This window comes from Chiloscyllium punctatum, chromosome X, assembly GCF_047496795.1.
Source record: "Chiloscyllium punctatum isolate Juve2018m chromosome X, sChiPun1.3, whole genome shotgun sequence".
Classification (NCBI taxonomy): domain Eukaryota; kingdom Metazoa; phylum Chordata; class Chondrichthyes; order Orectolobiformes; family Hemiscylliidae; genus Chiloscyllium; species Chiloscyllium punctatum.
In genome coordinates, this window is record NC_092791.1 from 24,375,149 (window position 1) to 24,393,997 (window position 18,849).

The 18,849-nt window shown below is 43.9% G+C and overlaps 1 protein-coding gene across 2 annotated transcripts; it reads left to right on the plus strand.

Annotated features, from left to right (window-relative positions):
• The first annotated feature begins 1 nt into the window (after position 1).
• On the plus strand, positions 2-18,535 carry tarbp2 (TAR (HIV) RNA binding protein 2). Of its 2 annotated transcripts, none has more exons than XM_072567217.1 (8): positions 2-141; positions 4,648-4,817; positions 6,758-6,860; positions 9,928-10,000; positions 11,359-11,476; positions 14,220-14,347; positions 15,765-15,957; positions 18,197-18,535. In XM_072567217.1, the coding sequence occupies exons 1-8, from the start codon at positions 89-91 to the stop codon at positions 18,349-18,351; spliced, it is 993 nt and encodes a 330-aa protein (XP_072423318.1). In that variant the 5' UTR covers positions 2-88; the 3' UTR covers positions 18,352-18,535. The 2 variants fall into 2 exon arrangements, with proteins under 2 accessions (XP_072423318.1, XP_072423317.1); XM_072567216.1 differs by having other exon boundaries at positions 18,194-18,534.
• The last annotated feature ends 314 nt before the right edge of the window (positions 18,536-18,849 follow it).

Sequence of the window (18,849 nt, forward strand, 5' to 3'; positions counted from 1 at the left end):
GAGCGACGTTGGTGCCTATGCAGGGACCGAGCAGCAGAAGCCGGAGCCGCCGCCGTCTGAGCCACGATCGCCGGCACTGTCATCTGGGATGACGGAGGATCGGGCCGCTGCTGCAGCCAAGAAGACTTCCAGCTGTCCCAGGTATAGAGGAAGCCGGAGGGACCTCCGACATTGGCATTAAAAGTTCTTTTGTTTCCTCTGTTTGAGGTTCATTCACCGTTTGAGCTGCAGAGCAGAAACCCGGTCGCCTTGAGTTGCATTTGTATATCTCACTTTTCCCATACCCAGGACCTCCCAATGCGTGTTGCGGCCCTTTTGAAGTGTCGCCCGTGTTGTGAGGTAGGAAGGTGCAGACAGTTTACAGGCTCTCTCAAGTATGTGATAATGATCTCGGAGCATCTAATTTGGGGGATGAAATATTTGCCATAATGGGTCTAATTCTCCTTATTTTCGAAATAGTGCCATTGCACCTTGCCTACCTACCGAGAGGGTAGATTTGGTTTAACAATGGGTCCAGTATCTCTGACAATGTATTCCCTGGAAAAGTAGAATTCAAGCCTGAAGTTAGACACGATCATGTTTAGGTTTGACGGGCCTTACAGAATCCTAACACTATAGAAGCAGGCTATTTGGCCCTTCGTGTCCACACTGACCCTTTGAAGAGCATTCCACCCAGACCTGTAACTCTGCAATTCCCACTGCTAATCCACACTGACCCTTTGAAGAGCATTCCACCCAGACCTGTAACTCTGCAATTCCCATGGCTAATCCACCTAGCCTGCATGTCCCTGGACACTATGTATAATTTAGCATGGCCAGTGTGCTTAATCTGCTCATCTTTGGTAGCCATGATGTGGAGTGCTGGTGTTGGACCAGGGTGGGCAAGGTCAGAAATTACACAATACCAGGTTAAAGCTCAACAGGTTTAGTTAAAATCACAAGCTTTTTTGAGCACTGCTCCTTTGTCAGGTGAAGTCACCCTCATGAAGAAGCAGAGCTCTGAAAGCTTGTGATTTTAAATAAACCTGTTGGACCATAACCTAGTATTGTGACTTCTGACTTTGCCTTTGGACTGTGGGAGAAAACCAGAGCATCTGGAGGAAACCCACGCAAACTTGAGGAGAATGTGCAAACTCCATGTAGACAGTCACCCAAGGGTGGAATCGAACCTGGGCCCCTGGTGCCATTTCTTGTGTTCTTTGGATTTTTGTGCCCCTAATTCGGGTAATGAATCCAGAACTTGGAGGCAAGCGTGTTGCCAACTGAGTCACGGCTGGCATACAAATAAGGTCATAAGACAGACATAAAAGCTGAATTAGGTTGCTCAAACCATAGAGCAGTGCTGGAAAAGCACAGCAGGACAGGCAGCATCCGAGGAGCAGGAAAGTTGACGTTTCGGGCAGGAGCCCTTCAGGAATTAGCTCATTCCTGTTGAAGGGCTCCTGCCCGAAACGTCAATTTTCTGCTCCTCGGATGCTGCCTGACCTGCTGTGCTTTTCCAGCACCACACTAATCTTGACTCTGATCTCCAGCATCTGCAGTCCTCATTTTCGCCCTGCTCAAACCATAGAGTCTGCTCTGGCATTCAATATCATGCCTGATCTGATCATCCTCAACTCCACCTCTTGCATTGTCCTTTTAACCCTTGATTTCTTTACTGATTCAAATTCTGTCCCTTTCAGCCTGAAATATAATTACTGACTCAGCCTCGACAGCATGCTGCAGTAAAGAATGCCACAGATTCACTACCCTTTAAGAGAAGAAATTCCTACTCCTCTCGGCCTTGAATGTGCAACCCCTTGTTCTAAGATTGTGTCACCTGGTCCAAGACTCTCCCACAAGGGGAATCAACCTCTCTGCGTTTACCCTATCAAGTCTGCTGTAAGAATCTTGTACACTTCAGTAAGGTCATCTCTCATTCTTCTAAACATCAATGAGTACAGGCTCAACATACTCAACCTCTCCTTATGAGACACTCCCTCCTTACCCGGGATCAGCTTAGTAAACTTCCTCTGGACTGTCTCCAATGCTAGTTTATCTTTGCTAAGTTAAAGGACCAAAATTGTTCTCACTACTCCAGCTGTGGTCTGGCTAGTGTCTTGACTAATTTTGCAAGACCTTTCTATATCTATTGAAGATGAAGATAGGAGCAGGAGTAGGCCATTTTCCCCTCGAGTCTGCTCCACCATTCATTATGATCATGGCTGATTATTGAGCTCATACCCTAATCTCGCTCGTACCCAAGCTCCTTTAAAATGAAGACATGCCATTCCATTTGCCTTTCCTGTTACTTGCTGAACTTAGGTGCTAGCTCTTTATGATTCATGGATGAGGATTCCCAAATCTCTCCTGTTCTGTTGATGTCTCCTGTCTAACTCGGCCTTGAATACACTTAGTGACCTGACCTTGACAGCCCTTTGCACTAAAGAATTCCACAAATTCGTTACCCTCTAGAGAAGAAATTCCTCATCTCTGTGGGCACCTTTTTACAGTGAGGTTATGCCCTGTGGTCCTGGGCTCTCTCACGAGGGAAGTCAACCTTCCCACATCTACCTGTCAAGCTGTAAGAATCTTGGATGTTTCAATAAGATTGCCTTTCATTCTTCTAAATTCCAACGAGTATAGGTCCAACCTACCCAACCTCTTCACATATGACAGTTCCTCCATACCTGGTTTCAGCCTCCTGAACCCTCTCTGGATTGCCTCCAATGCCAGTATATCTTTCCTTAGATAATGGCCCCAAAACTTCACTGGCTTCCAAGTCTGTGGCAAGTTTTTAGCAAAATCTTCCTATTTTATACTCACTCCCCTTTGAAATAAATGTCAACATTCCAATTGCCTTTCCGAGCACCCACTGAACATGGATGCTAGCTTTTTGTGTGGAGCTGTAAAGACTCATTAGATCCAAAAAAAAGTATTTATTTGGATGAGGCATCAACAATTTGTGTACAAAAAGCTGCCAGGGACACATCCTCCATATGTTTGAAGGAGGCAAGTGAGAAGAACATAAACACAGATTAACATCAAGATGCTTCCAAAATATCATTTCACCTAATATTAGGTTGGATATGCAAAACTGTCTATTGTAGAATCCAGTTAATAGACCAGTCTCGTGAGAAGCACTGTGGCTTTATCATTGAACAATGGGAACCTTTTCACCGGCTCCAAACAACCTCGCAAACAAATGCTTCAACGTTAGGATATCTCTGACTGGACAAATGCAGGAAAGTTGTGGCACTGTTTGGTTCATGGCTGCATTGTTGTACCCCTGAACAAATTAAGAGGCTGCAGGATTATGGGTCTTAAGCTGTGTCTGTGCCTAAATTCTCTGGCTTTTTAGGAAAGTGGTTTGCCAAGTAGATTATGCCTGGGAAATTCCTACATATAGTCTATTAGATACCTATGGTCACAAAGTCTTCCGCTGTCAAGCCACTGCGCTCTAGAATCTTCTTTGTAAACCATCTCAACCTTGCTAAGTCTCTCTTAGCATTCGAAAGTTATCTCAATGCCTGCCTCTTTGACTATGGCTTTGGCCACTTCCATTTTAACTTCTGCTTTCACTCCGTAACCAAAGCCTTACCATGTAGTGCAGTGCCTTCCTCGGGACATTTTGCTGTGAGCAACTCTATATAAAGATCCTTTGAGATTAATCCATTGTACATTTAAATCCTAGCTTCACAGTATTGATAATCTTTTATATGCTTACCCCTGCCGTTCAGCCTGAAGTACAGACTAACCGAATAGAAATTTGGGCAGAGCGTTTGTAAGTAAAGTGACAGGAGCTTTGAATGCAGTGAATTAAAGGAATGCCAAGTGTTGCTTGAAACATGAGATGAAGATTTGTTTCTGAGCTATTGTGCATTTTGGGCTTGTATTTGCCAATATGTCGGCCGTGTCAAGCGCAAAGCGCCCTCTCCTGCTGTTGCTCCCTCCACAATTGTTACACTTGGAGATCATCACTCGACAGCTTGATACACTTAGTCCCTTTAACATTCTGTGATATCCCAAGGCCCTTTGCTGGAGTCTTATCAAACACATGAGGACAGATGGTCCAAAAGCTTGGTCAAAGAGACAGATTTAAGAAGCATCGTAAAGGAAGAAAAAGAGGTTGTGAGGGGGAATTCCACAGCTTGGCACCCAGCAACTGAAAGTATGGCTGTTATTTGGGGGGACAGCTGGAAATTGGAGGTATGCAAGAGGCCAGAACTAGACAAGATTTGGACTGTCAGTAACAAGTGTACTTCTGTTGAGCCAAATGCGAGGTATTGCAAAGTGGAAGTGAAGCGAGGAAGCACAAATTCAGGAGCAGCATAGAATTTACCAAGAGGAAATCAAAAGAAATCTACAGGTAGCATTGTTTTTCACTCATTTCCTGCAAGTGAAGTGGCTGGAATATTGTATCCACCAGAAGATGCAGAGGAGAGCAACATAAGTAAACCCTGTTCTAGGGAACGAGGTGTGTAAATTAACTTGGGCTTTTCAGCTTCTCAGTCAGGGGTAAAAATGGACCTTAGATGAATATATAGTACTTAACAGGGTGGTCAGAATACCTTTCAGACAGAAGGTGGCAGATGCCAGGAAGATGTTGGTTTAGAAGCACTTATCTCCAAATCCTGTAATAGTTTTTTCTTGTTCTTTCTCACACAGTATTGAGCAAATGCTGGCCTCAAACCCTGGGAAGACGCCTATTAGTTTACTGCAGGAGTATGGAACAAGGATTGGAAAGACACCGGTGTATGACTTGCTGAAAGCTGAGGGCCAAGCCCACCAACCCAATTTCACTTTCCGAGTGACAGTCGGAGATATTAACTGCACAGGTTTGTACCTTGATCTTCAGTATGACAGTTTGATCACTATTTGGGGACAGTAAGAGCAAAATGCTTCATGTACAGAATCCAGTTTAAAACCTAAAAACAAAATCCTGTTTTTGTCTGATTAACTACAATGAGTCTCCCGGCATCAGATGAAGGTTTGCTTTCTATTTCTGTGGAGCCTGGGTGATGTGTTCAGCCCTGATAAGGTTAACGAGATATTATTGATTGTGGTGTCGCTTAACTCCACGTTTGTAGGGCTCTTTAAATTGACTTCTCAATGGATTTTATTTTAAACTTGTTGGAGAGGAGGAATGCAATTTGCAGTTTTCTTTTTTTGTAAAAATTTAAAATGGAAGATCCATGTGGTAAATGAAGGGACTGTTGATTCCTTTTCTAGTCATGATGCTCTATTAAGACTAATTGGGTCACATTCTGATTTCATTCCATTACATGCTTAGCAGTGTTTTGGGAATCTCATTTAATGTTTCTGTTTCGGGGTGATGATTTTCAAAACCCATAATGTTCACCATACGCCATCTCTTCTTCCTATTTTCTTTTCCCCTGTTGACTTTTGCAACACACAGGACTGCTTAAGATCATAATGTCATCTGTGTAATCAAATAATGCTGGTTGCTGTCATGTTTTGAGATAAACATTGTTTTCCAGCTCATTGTTCTTCTGTTCATAGTGCAGAATGATGCAGAGAATTGCATTGCTTCTGGAGCTGGTTAAGGAAGCCGCTTGAGACAAGTCTCCAGCCTTTGTCAATCTGTAGCAAAACAGTGGCATTCATGATGTTTGCGCCTGCTTTGTGCTGGCGCGTACAAGATTTTCTAATGGCATCAGCATTGAGGGTTGGGAAGAATACTAGGGTTGAATAACAGGCAGTCCAAAGTAGACCCAGGTGATGCATGGTAGAAGTAGATCATCATTTGACAGATCTGAAGTGAATGGGCACTAGACTTTAGACAGGCAGAGACCAGAATCTTTACAGGGAATGTGATGTACAGAAATTGACCATTTGACACATTGGTGCACATTGCCTTCTTCCATCCTCTTCATCTCTTAGCAGTTTAACATTCTATTCCTTTCTCCTTCATGTATTTGCCTTTAAATATATCTCTACTATTTGTATCAACTCCACATGGTAGAAAGTTCCATATGCTGTCTGCTGTCTGGGGATATGCATTTTTTTTTTGGAATTCCTCACAAGATTATCTCTTAGGGTCATTGTAACGTTCAACAGCATGTTGAATCCATTTTTTATTGAAACAGACTGGGTGAGTCTGATCTGCCATAACTCCCCTTACCTGTTCTTGTGAGCGCAAACCGCTTGATAACTGCGAGCAAAACCAAAATGCAAGTTGCATGGATTACTTCTCAGTGGGGACAACTATTTTTATTTCGAGGCAGCCCATGTTCTGGTCGTGTTGTGCACAGCAAGATCCCACAAGGTGTTGCGATGAATGTCCAGTTTTCCTTTTCATTTTACTGATGTTGGGATGAGGGAAGTGTTTTAACAGGCACACTAGATGAACTGTCTTTCTTATTTAATGGTGCCCTGGGGTCTTTCCCATGTGAGAAAGTGGTTTGAGCCTTCAATACAATGCTGATCTGGAATGTTGCATATGCTCCTGAGCAAGGGTGGGTTTTGATCCCATGATCTCTGGCCCAGGTGGAGCATGCTTACTAGCTGATTAGCAACAGAGCCAAAGTGACAGCTCTGAAAAAGTTCTGCACATAATGGAATTGAGGTGCATTTCTGTCATCGACTAACTTGCTCTGAGGCAGGCTATTCAGATCTGTCTAAGCATCAATTCAGCTCAGGTATCTGGACTGAAGGCTTTTTTTTGTGGCCGTTTCAATTAGTTGCTTTATGGTTGGCTGCTGTTTTGTGGCTTTTATTTAAAGTTGTGTTTTAATTAATGTTTTTCCCCCCTCAGGTCAGGGGCCTAGCAAAAAGGCAGCAAAGCACAAGGCAGCGGAAGCTGCCCTGAAATTACTAAAGGGAGGAAACATGTTGGAGCCCATGTTGGATGGAGTCAAGTACGTGAATAGCTAACTGCACCTAGGAAGAGCTTTCCATTCCATCTTCTAATGGTGATATTCAACCCTATTTTGTCTGCCCTTCTTCCCCCCCCCCCCCCCCCCCCCCCCCCATCTCTTCCAAAAGGCAGTGACATATGCAGGGAAACCATTCCTCAAGTGCTGTCAGCTTTCCAAGACTTCACCTAAATGGTCATTCCTGAAGGACTAGCCCTAGCAGCGTGTTGATTCGCTGTTCAATCACGAGGGCATCATAGCTATTCTCTTATCTTGCACTTTCACCACCAGGGGGGCGCTGGCTGGTGCTCAAAAACAGGAACCTTCTTCGTGATATTTTCCTCCTTTCCAAATATATTCCCTTTTTTGCCTGCCCTGGCTGGCGATGCAGTACAGGTCAAATGAGACAAACTAAAGTGGCCATTTCCATGTTCCGATTGGTTTTAGGTGGGTGTGACACTGTAGCGTTTGAGAAGGAGCTTGTCCAGAGTCCTTGGGGCCAACATTGCTCCTTGAACCTGCCTCCCCCTCAAAGTTTGATTGACAGCTTACTCCTCCTGTTGTCGTTTACAGGACATCGCGGTGCGCAAAATGGCTGCGGCATTTGCCTACATAAGTCACTGCACTTCAATTCAAAGCAAGATACTGTCTGTGAAGCATTTTGGAATGTTCCTGAAAAATGTGATAGCCGCGCTATGCAAATGCAAGTTCCTTCTCTGAACTAACTTGGAGATGAGAGCCTGAGCCTGGGAGCTGTAAAACTCAATCGCTCCACATGCAGTGTTTTTAAGTGCCATTGGCGTGTAATATGTTGTTGGCGATTACAAATAGTTAGAACTTTATGAAGTTGCTATATGCTTTAAAGTATAATGGTACTGGAGTCAGTGCCCTGAATTTGTGCCAAAGTCAGTTCCTTGGTTTCTCAATTACAGCCCGTAAACTTGAACCGGCAATACTGATGGCACGTTTTCATCCAGTGGGGCAGTCTATCATTGTAGAAAGTGTTAAAGTTGTCAGGAAAAGTTTTTCTATTTCATGTTAAACATGCTAACCATTTCAAAGGTAGACCTTCAATCCATTTAGTTGACCAATCCATTGTATTCCCTTGATGCATTCCCAATAATGCTGAATTTTTTTGTCATTGTCTTTTTGAAAATAATCCATTTATGGAAGTGAGAAAGGGAATTTGCCCTTGCGTTTGAGATTTACTTTGAGACTGGTATTACATCATGCTTATCTGCACAAATGCCTCATCCAACAGCTTCATGTTAGTGATAGCTGGCCATGGGTATGAAGAACTTTGTTATTAAATGTGCATGGGGTTGATAAAAATCAAAGACGACCAGGGAGCTTTCCCGGCCGATATTCCAATCCCAACCAGAACCGTCAGAAGCATTCCTCGTGCAGTGTGGGATCTTGCTGTGCGCAAAATGGGGCTGCTGCATTTGCCTGCACTGACAGTCGCTAAACCTTAAAAGTGAAGCGCTTTATAAACGTTTCTTGGAGACGTGACAAGGTGCTGTGTAAATTTTTTTTTTAAATCCCTGCTTGTTTAACTCCCAGGTTGTTCAATCTGGCAGTGATTCAGTGTGTTGGGCCTGTACTGTACTATTAGAAGGACGTGGGCTCATAGTTTATTTCCACTTGGGCCAGCTCTGACCTAGATTGTACAGAGACTGGAAACTGGAGATATCTGCCTCAGACAGGAAAGGAGGAAGATCAACTGAAGTAAGACCCAGTGAAATGTACAGTCCAAATGCAATATTGGTGTAAGCCTGTGTCTGTTAACGCACAACACCACACAGCAGAGGCACAGATATATGTTTTAGTTTCAAAAATAGTGGGCAACACTGGCAAGACAATATTAACTAACTTCCCTTATGGTAGGCCTGAGGGTGGACAGAGTGAAAGACTTACTGGAACTTGTATCAGCTCACAGTCCAAAGCAGGTAAGAATAGAGGTTCCCCCTCTTGAAGGGCATGGGTGAAGCAATTGGATTTTCACATCAAAGTTTTTACAAGGAATGACAGGGTGGCTGCACAAAGGGTGTTTCGCCTGACTGGGGGAGGAAGGGGGCAAAACCAGGGAATCCGTCTCAGAATCAGGTAGGCAACAAGGAGAGATTTCTTCACTCAGAGTGGTGAATCTTTAGAAATCTCTGTCCTAGAGGACGATGGAGACTCAGTAATTGTTTATTATCAATAAGGAGATCAATAGATTTTGAGATATTAAAGATATTGAGGGATGTGAGGATAATGCAGGAAAATCAGGTTGTAGATTTGATCTTATAATGACAGAGTGGACTCAAAGATCTGAATGACCTTCTCCTGATCCTATTTCTTATGTTATAAAACAATAGCATTTTGCAGTTTATTTTTAATTTTCTGGCTCTAATCCACAATTTGCTACATTTATTGAATTGCCATTCAGGGAAGTGAGCTCACAACCTCCCAGTCCAGTACCTGAAGCACTAAGCTACTGTACATTAATATCTAATCCAGCCAAGTTGCTGGGGACACTAGTTATGGAAGGAACAACCGAAGCGGAGTTTCTCCATATCCCACCCTTACAAGTGATCCTTGTGGTCTCTGGTGTTTCCGGAGCTTTGGTGAGCTGATTTTATTTTACTTACCTCTATGGGTTTTATGAATTGGTGTCTCGTCAACTGTCTTGTTTCATTGTTCTTTCTCTGTCCTCTCTCACACCCTGCCACCAAATTCTGTGCTGTGCAGCCCCTTGTGTGCGTATCTGCCTGGTTGAGAAACGCATTGAAGGTTTGCATATTGGCTTCCAGTTGGCCCACAGAGTAGCAGCAGGCAGTAAGCAGGAACTGCAGAAATCACTGTAGCGTCCTTCTCCCTGAAGCTCGACATTAATACGTTTGTGTGTGGTAAAGGTTTTTTTGGTCTGGAATTGTGGGGTAAGTCACCCAGCTCTCTCCTCTGCATTTATTTTGGAGAGGCATGGCTGCTGAAAGAAAAATGCCTTCATTGATTATGTGAAAAATATTTATAACTTGTGAATTTTCCTTATTCCATTGTTCTCTCTTTTTTTTTTAACGCCCTCCAGGATCTCTGGCACTGAATCCAAAAGCTCTAGCTCTGCTCAGCTAGCGGAATGCAACCCTGTAGGGGCTTTACAGGTATTGTCGTCTTGTTTATCTCCCAACATTCAGAATACATATACACTGATTCCTTCATTTGTAACGTAGAGTACCGAAACGGTCTATTCGGCCCAGCAGGTCATGTTGGTGTTTATACTTCCTGCACCCTATTTCATCTCATTCTATTTCCATGTTCTTTTCTTTCACGTTTTCTTAGCTGCCTTTTCTATCCTATACATCTTTATCATTTCTTGTGGTCGCACACCTTGCATTCTTTCCTCTTTTGGATAAAGAATTCCTCCTGGATTCCCTGTTAGTTTTATTCGGGGCTATCTTAGTTTTGCTCTTCCCATCAGTTGGAAACAGCTGCTGCAAAATCTACCCCTTCGTAATCTCCTTGGGTTCTCTGCCGTGATAGGTCTAAACCACAATGTCGCGATCTTCTCTGCATACAAGGCGATGATCAAGCACTGTGCTGCTGCCAGCAGTTTTATCCAGATCGATCATTTAGCCAACCTGTGGTGCGTGTTTATGCTATAGCCAGGAGCTATGGAGAGCGATGGTAGAAGCTCCGATATCCTTTCTGTTGCTTGGCTGAACGGGAATCTCTCCCTCAATTCTGGTCCCCCTGTTACAGGAAGGATATTATTAAACTGGAGAGGGTTCAGAGAAGATTTACCAGGGTGTTTCTGAGAATGGAGGGTTTGACTTAAAAGGAGAGGCTGGATAGGCTGGGACTTCTTTTTTCACTCGATCGTAGGAAGTTGAGGGGTTCATAAGGAGTATAGGTAATATGAATGGCAGGTATCTTTTCTCTGTGGTGGGGGATTTTAAGACTGGGGGGTATATTTTTAAGGTGAGAGGAGAAAGATTTTAAAAAGGACACGGACAATTTTTTTTAATACAAAGTGGTTTATCTGTGGAATGGACTTCCAGGAGAAGTGGTGGGTATAGGTACAGTTACAATGTTTAAAAGGCATTTAAAAAAGTACACAAATAAGAGGTGTTTGGAGGGACATTGCCCAAGTGCAGACAGGTCACACTAGTTTAGTTGGGGATTTGGTTGGTGTGGACTGAAGGGTCTGTTTCCATATTGTATGACTCTATGCCTGTTATCAGCATGTTCTGGAAGGATTCACTTGACCTGTTTGGCCACATTATGGACACAGCCACCAAGTCCTGGAGCGAGACTTGAACTCTGAGTATCTTGCTCAGAGTCGGGGACACTATCCAGTATACCACAAAACCCCTTATAATTTTAAAGGCCTCTGTTATGTTTGAGGAATCACGGATGTTGGAGGTGCATCGGTGTTAAATGCTGAAGCGATTAAACAGATGAGTGCACTGGCGCTTTACCATCAGTAACATTCCGCTTAGTGTGTGTTCTTTCTTTCCAGGAGCTGGTGGTTCAGAAAGGATGGAGACTTCCGGAATATACGGTCACTCAGGAATCTGGTCCTGCCCACCGGAAGGAGTTCACCATGACTTGCAGGGTCGAGAGATTCTTGGAGATAGGTATGGGCACTCTGCTCCTTCCCCACAGTTAGTGTCTTGTGTTTTTGCGGTCTAAATTAGAGTGGTGCTGGAAAAGCACAGCAGGTCAGGCAGCATGTGTGCTTGCCTCTGGCGCTGCTGATGTTGTGGTCTAGTGCCTCTTCTGCCTTTTTTCAAATGATTTGGCTCTGAGTCGCATTATTGGGTGGCTGCTGAGCCAAGCCAATGTCCAGTTTTTTTTATCAATATTCATTCGTGGGATGTGGGCATCACTGGCTGGCCAGGATTTATTGTCAGTCCCTAGTTGCCCTTGAGTATGTGATGGTGAGTTGCCTTCTTGAATCACTGCACTCCCACTGCTGTAAGGAGACACGCTTAGGGAAGGAATTCCAGGATTTTGGCCCACTGACAGTGAAGGAACAGCAATATATTTCCAAGTCAGGATGGTGAGTGTCTTCGAGGGGAATTTGCAGGGGGTGGTGTTCCCGTGTGCCTGCTGCCCTTGACCTTCTGGATGGAAGTGGCTGTGCGTTTGGAAGGTGCTGTGCAAGGATCTTTGGTGAATTTCTGCAGTGCATCTTGTAGATAGAACGTATTGCTGTTACTCAGCATCAGTGATGGAGGGATTGAATGTTCCTGGATGTGGTGTCAATCAAGTGGGCTACTTTGTTGTGGATGGTGTTGAGCTTCTTGAGCATTGTTGAAATTGCACTCATCCAGGCAAGTGGGGAGTATTCCATCACAGTCCTGACTTGTGCCTTGTAGATGGTGGACAGTTTTTGGAGAGTCAGGAGGTGACTTACTTGCCACAGTATTCCTGGCCTCTGACCTGCTCAAGTAACCATTGTGTTTATGTGGCTAGTCCAGTTGAGTTTCTTGTCAACAGTAACCCCAAAGATGTTGATAGAAATGGAATTCAGTGATAGTAACACAATTGAATGTCATGGGGTGGTGTTCAGAGTGTCTCTTATTGGTGATGGTCATAGCCTGGCATTTGTGTGGCATGAATGCTACTTGCCACTTGTCAGCCCAAGCCTGGACGTTGTTCAGATCTTGTTGCATTTGAACATGGACTGCTTCAGTATCTGAGGAGTCGCAAATAGTGCTGAACATTGTGCAATCATCGGTGAACATCCCCATTTTTGACCCTATGCTGAAGAGAACGTCGCTGATGAAGCAGCTGACTGAAGGAATTGACTGTTGAGGTTAGTTAAGAAAAACTGCACACGTGTTACTTGCTGAGGTAATGTGATGCTTGCAGAACATTTTGCAAGGCTCCATAGTGTCTTGAGTTTTGTGGGTTTTTTTTAATTGTTAGGATGTGTTTAGAAAAATGGTGTCCAGTGATTTGCCCTTCAGTCCAAAATATGGGAGGGTGGAAGTAAGCGGGATAATTCTTTCTAAGAGTCAGACAGGCATAATAGGCTGAATGGCCTCCTTTTGTGTTACAGGTTGCTCTGATTCCATGAAACTAGCAGCATCGATTCTCACAGAGCATCCATTACCCATATCGCACCTCATTTTTGGACGATGCAACCTACACTTCTAAATATCTCCTGGCACTTCCAAATTGTGCGAGCAACATTGGGGTTTAAACTAGTTTTTTTTCCTCCATACCTCTTCCAATAACTTAGCCTAACAAAACTCCTGGACCACCTTGCTATGCACAATGAGGAATTGAAAAAAATAATTTTAGAATTAATTTTGCTTGACATTGCTGAGTTTTCTTTTAAATACCCCTTATTCCCAGAGCATTATGGAAAGGATTTATCATTGCTAACTGTAGCAAGAGCTCGGTGTCAGCCACCTAAACTGAGATTTAAGGTAGTTGTTCAGCACTTTGTTTTGCGATGTCTTTGTGTCATAATCTTTGAAATAGTAATGGAGGATTCACCATCAGTGAACCAGGAAAGTCAATACTGCAACTTTGGAAATACTCAGCACTTTCTTCCCCAGCATTCAACGTTTGCACTTACACACAGGCCTTTATTTGACGCAGTTTCGGAGTTTGTGTGCATCTCAGACAAAGTAATTTTGCTGCACCATGGCACTTAGTGTGTGAAACAGGCTGCTTTTTTCGCCAGCACATTCTGATCTCCCTCTGCCATCGGACGAACTGCTGTCTGATCTTTCCCAGAGATGTCAATTGTTACCTTTTTTTGTGTGGGAGTTGTATAAGAAAGTAGAGTTTTGGAAGGGAACTTGGGAATCGAATCAAAAGGGTTTTAAAAGATTGGTTAAATCAGGTGTATTTGACTACAGCTGAAAATGTGTTGCTGGAAAAGCGCAGCAGGTCAGGCAGCATCCAAGGAGCAGGAGAATCGATGTTTTGGGCATGAGCCCTTCTTCAGGAACAATTGAGATCATTTGCAGAAGGCAGCAATTTGAATTGATCTTGAAGTAGTTGTTTGAATGTCAGCTACCTAGTGGAATTACCTATCCATACAGCTTAAAGCAGGGTCAGAAGACCATTGACAGTCATGGCTTCAGCTCCCAGCCTACAGGAGTTTTGCTGCCAGAATTTGTAGAACATGTATGTGGGGCAGTGGTACAGTTGAACTGGACATGGAAGTCTGTGCCAACCCAATTTAAAGAAAGATGTGCTGAGCATTTGAGGGATTTTTTTTTTTAAGTTTAATGAATGGTGTTTTCTCTCTCTCACACATTGGGGTGTTTTGAGAATGAATACTGTATAGATTTGGTGATGCAAGAGTAGAAACTAGTGTGATCGGTCTCTTAACTAGTGATGTCTTACCTGTCATAGGGAGTGGGACATCGAAAAAGCTGGCCAAGCGCAACGCTGCCGCAAAGATGTTAGCAAGAATCCACGATGTCCCTGTGGATCAGAGGGACGGGAACGAAGTCGAGCCAGAAGATGACCAGTTTTCCATTGTAAGTGTATGAAAGGATGAACTGCAGTTTTTAATGAGAGCGCCAGTTTGCGTCATGAGGGAGAGCTGTCAATCTGCTGGTGATGACATGACAGCCCTGCCAGGTTTTAGACAAAAATATCTAATTGGAGTGAGCTGAGACAGTAATGTAAACTGCTTGTATTGTACAAACAGATATTGAGGGAGGTTTGCAGTGGTAACACTGGAGTGGTTCAGTAAAGCAGTGACTGAGAAAACACACCATGTCCTCTTCAAATTTTGAAAACTACCCAACAATACTTTGGTCTGGAATGTTTATAGTTTTACAGCACTTGGGTGATATTCTGGTGGTTATAAGGTGGCTATTAATGATGGGAGCAATCTGAAGTTCCTTCATTCGTTTTCAGAGTGTGGGTGTTGCTGACACTGCTCTCCATCAATCGCCATAATTTTATGTCGCTGTGTAGCTCACTAAGCCACTGAAGAGGGTATTTAAGAGCCAATCATTCTGATATGGAGCTGGAGTTACATGTAGGCCCACAGCGGACAAGTGTATCAGGTCTCTCTCTCTAAAGGATACTTGCGAAGCATTTGAGTTTTTGTGGCGTGCCCAGCAGTTTTGAAGCCACTTCTTTTGATACCATCTCTTCTTAATTCCAGCTGGAATGTCTTAAATTCTGGATTATTAATCCAGACGTCTAGATTTCTCTCCAATAACATAACTACTACAATGCCCCATGAGATAATGAATGAAGTGTGTCACAAATTGAAGCATTTTGAATGGCTTTTAGAATGACTAAAATATCTGCGACTCTTCGTGACCTCTGCTGATTCTATATTGAGTGACAATCGAGCTCCTATTTAGGTTAGGTGAATTGAGGAGTATACGGGGAGAGTGGGAAAGTTGGTGTTGAGGTAAAAAGTCAACCATGATAGTCTTGAATGGCAGAGCAGGCTCAAGGGGGTAAATGTTCTACTTCTGCTATTTTCTATAATCTTAGAGTCTTTATAGAATTCTTTCATGGCCACCTTATCAATTGAGTTTTGTTTTATTTTAAACCCCCTCCCCCACCTCCAAACAAATTTATTCTTGGTTTGCATTTCTGGTTGCCCAATTTGTGTTTTTTTTATTTTCAAGACCCTGTGCCTTCTCTCTGGGGAACATTCTGTCTCCCAAAAGACTCCTGGGTTTGTGAATCACACGATTAGCCGACAGCGGCACTTGGATTTTGAGTTTGTTGTGTGAAGAGAGCCAAGCACCCAATCCCACCAGAAGCGTGGCAACGTTAGTGACAGAACTGTGACGGGTAGCGGGTTAATGTGGAGCCTTCCATCGCTAGAAAGGGCACGCAGGAAAATGCAGCCACGTTTGAAATGAGGACCGGCATGCTGAAAGGAGCTGGTTCTTCCACTGCGCTTCTTTCTCTCTCTCTCTCCAGATGGTTGGTAACAAGCTGGATGGACCGAAGGGCAAGAGCGCAGGTTGCACGTGGGATTCGCTCCGGAATTCTGCAGGGGAACGAATTCTTCACCTCAAGAGCAACCCACTTGGTGTTTCCAACTCCAATTTTTGCCAGATGTTGAGGGAATTGGCCGAGGAGCAGCGGTTCGACGTCAGTTACTTAGATATCGGTAAGTCACCTCGAGCTGACTGCCCTGTGAATGGAGCCTGTTTCACCCGTGGAGAATTGATTACTTTCCATGTTTCATTGCCAGGGGCATACATGTGGGACTGTAGCGTTAAGGTACAGCTAGCTGATCTTGAAACCAGTGCTTGGATTACCAACAGGAAAATGAGCAGTAAAGCCTTTCTAACTAAGCAAGGGGGCAGTTAATTCTAGGACCTGTGAAGTGAAAGGAAGCGTTTGCATTTATATTGCACCTAACTATTTGAATGTTCCAAATTGGAACAGTTAGAATGTTCCGAGGATGCAACCAGTTTGAGATGGATGATCTGTTGATCCGGTTTCGCCTGTTATGACATCTTTTTATGTTCATCTAAGAAGGTAGGCAGGTCTCCATTTTAACATCTTATCTAAAACATTGTACCAACAACAGTGTAGTATAGGAGTGCCACACTGTTAGTGTATTGGAAGTCTAAATTATGTACTCAAATCCTGGAGGTTGTACGTGCAATCAGATACTATGCCATTTTAATGGGATGCATTGGGGATTGGCTGTCTGACAGAAGGCAGAGAGTTAGGATAAAAGGTTCTGTTTTGGAATGGCAGCCAGTGACAAGTGAGAGGCCACAACTGCAGCGTTCAGTGTTGGGGCTGCAGCTGTTCACTTTATATATTAATGATCTGGATTGGGGCCAATCTGGCGAAGTTTGCCGATGATACGAAGTTAGGTGGACAGCCAGGTAGTACTGAGGAAGCGGGGAGGCTGCAGAAAGATTTAGGCAGTTTAGGAGAGTGGTCCAGGAAATGGCTGATGAAATTCAACGTGAGCAAATGCGAGGTCTTGCACTTTGGAAAAAAGAATACAAGCATGGACTACTTTTTAAATGGTGAGAAAATTCATAAAGCCAAAGTACAAAGGGATCTGGGAGCGCTAGTCCAGGATTCTCTAAAGGTTGACTTGCAGGTTGAGTCTGTGGATAAAAAAGCAAATGTAATGTCATTTATCTCAAGAGGGTTGGAATATAAAAGCAGCGATGTGCTACTGAGACTTTATAAAGCTCTGGTTAGGCCCCATTTGGAGTACTGTGTCCAATTTTGGTCCCCACACCTCAGGAAGAACATATTGACACTGGAGCGTGTCCAGCAGAGATTCACACGGATGATCCCTGGAATGGTAGGCCTAACATACGATGAACAGCTGAGGATCCTGGGATTGTATTCATTAGAGTTTAGAAGGTTGAGGGGAGATCTATTAGAAACTTACAAGATAATACATGGCTTGGAAAGGGTGGACACTGGGAACTTGTTTCCGTTAGGCAGGGATACTAGGACACATGGGCACAGCCTTAGAATTAGAGGGGGTCAGTTTAGGATGGAAATGAGGAGGCATTTCTTCAGCCAGAGAGTGGTGGGCCTGTGGAATTCATTGCCGCGGAGTGCAGTGGAGGCTGGGACGTTAAATGTCTTCAAGGCAGAGATTGATAAATTCTTGATCTCCCAAGGAATTAAGGGCTACGGGGAGAGTGCGGATAAGTGGAGTTGAAATGCCCATCAGCCATGATTAAATGGCGGAGTGGACTCGATGGGCCGAATGGCCTTCCTTCCACTCCTATGTCTTATGGTCTTAATGAGAAGAAATTATCTAGTTTGCTGGAATCCATTCCAATTGTTTGCTTTTTTTTTGCCCTACTACTACTACTCCATCTGGTCCTTTTTTTAATAACTTTCCACTCCCATCCCTAACGCTAAATGTGATTGTTCTTCCTACTTAAGGTTTCATTCTTTACCACCAATCTGGTGGATTCCAAAAGTCTGTGATCCCTACCATCAAGAAGGACAAGGACATCAGATACTAGGGCACACCACCACTTGCAGGTTCCCCTCTGAGCCACTCACCATCCTGACTTGGAAATCTATCACTGTCCCTCCATTGTCGCTGGATTAAAATCCTGGTTACTCCCTCCAGAACATCCCTGCACCCCAAGGACTGCAGTGGCTCAAGAAGGTGTTGCTCACCACCACCTCACTACAATTGGGAATGGGGCAAGAAATACTGGCAACACCCACATATGCAAATATTCAAAGTAAAAGTGGTGAAGCCAATTAGTCCAGTTTAAGGGAGACAGTGGTGGAAACCTGTTCTCTGTATCAGTTAAGGACGTTTGAACGCTGTTCTGAATGATCCTACTTCTCTAGATGTTTGCTAACTTCCTGTGACTTTTTCTTTTTTCCTTTCTTTCCAGAAGAGTTGAGCTTGAGTGGCCTGTACCAGTGTCTTGTGGAGCTATCGACGCAGCCCACCACCGTCTGCCACGGCTCTGGCTCAACAAGGGATGGTGCCCGCGCCAATGCAGCCCACAATGCACTGCAATATCTGAAAATCATGGCTGGAGGGAAGTGAGCCCAGTGGAGAACAATGATCACTCCTCAGTCTGACCAGCACTGTTTTAATTCCCTCCCAAACTGACATGTTTTTTAAAACCAACAGCTTGAATTTCCCAAGTTGTGTACTTGATTGGAAGTCGAGGTTTCTTACAGTGGTGCCTTTTTATTTTTTTTTTGTGGGGGGGCTGGGGGGGGGGGGGTGGGGGGAGGGTTTGGTGATGGGTCAGTGATGCAAGGCAGGACGGAAGGAATCTGAGAGTTTCTGTTGATTCTTTGTTTCCCAAAGTGTTGCTCTCCCATGTTGTCCACCTCTAATTTGCTGGATGGTCAACATGACACTGCTGTTGGCAAGTACACTCTTGCCCTTGAGTCTCACTCAAACTGGTAGTTAGAAGCCTACTGTGATTGTGAATAGTGTCCCTGGCACTACTAACCATAGTTCGAGTGGAATTGCTGCAGTGGTGATGGCCATCTGATGTTCTTTTAACTTAATTTCTCACAATATATGGCATAT

Bases quoted from the DNA above. Each gene is read 5' to 3' on its own strand.
- tarbp2 (XM_072567216.1), top strand. From the start codon at position 89: ATGACGGAGGATCGGGCCGCTGCTGCAGCCAAGAAGACTTCCAGCTGT. The intron at 4,818-6,757 runs GTTTGTACCTTG...TTCCCCCCTCAG, and splicing joins CGGAGATATTAACTGCACAG to GTCAGGGGCCTAGCAAAAAG. The intron at 10,001-11,358 runs GTATTGTCGTCT...CTTTCTTTCCAG, and splicing joins ACCCTGTAGGGGCTTTACAG to GAGCTGGTGGTTCAGAAAGG.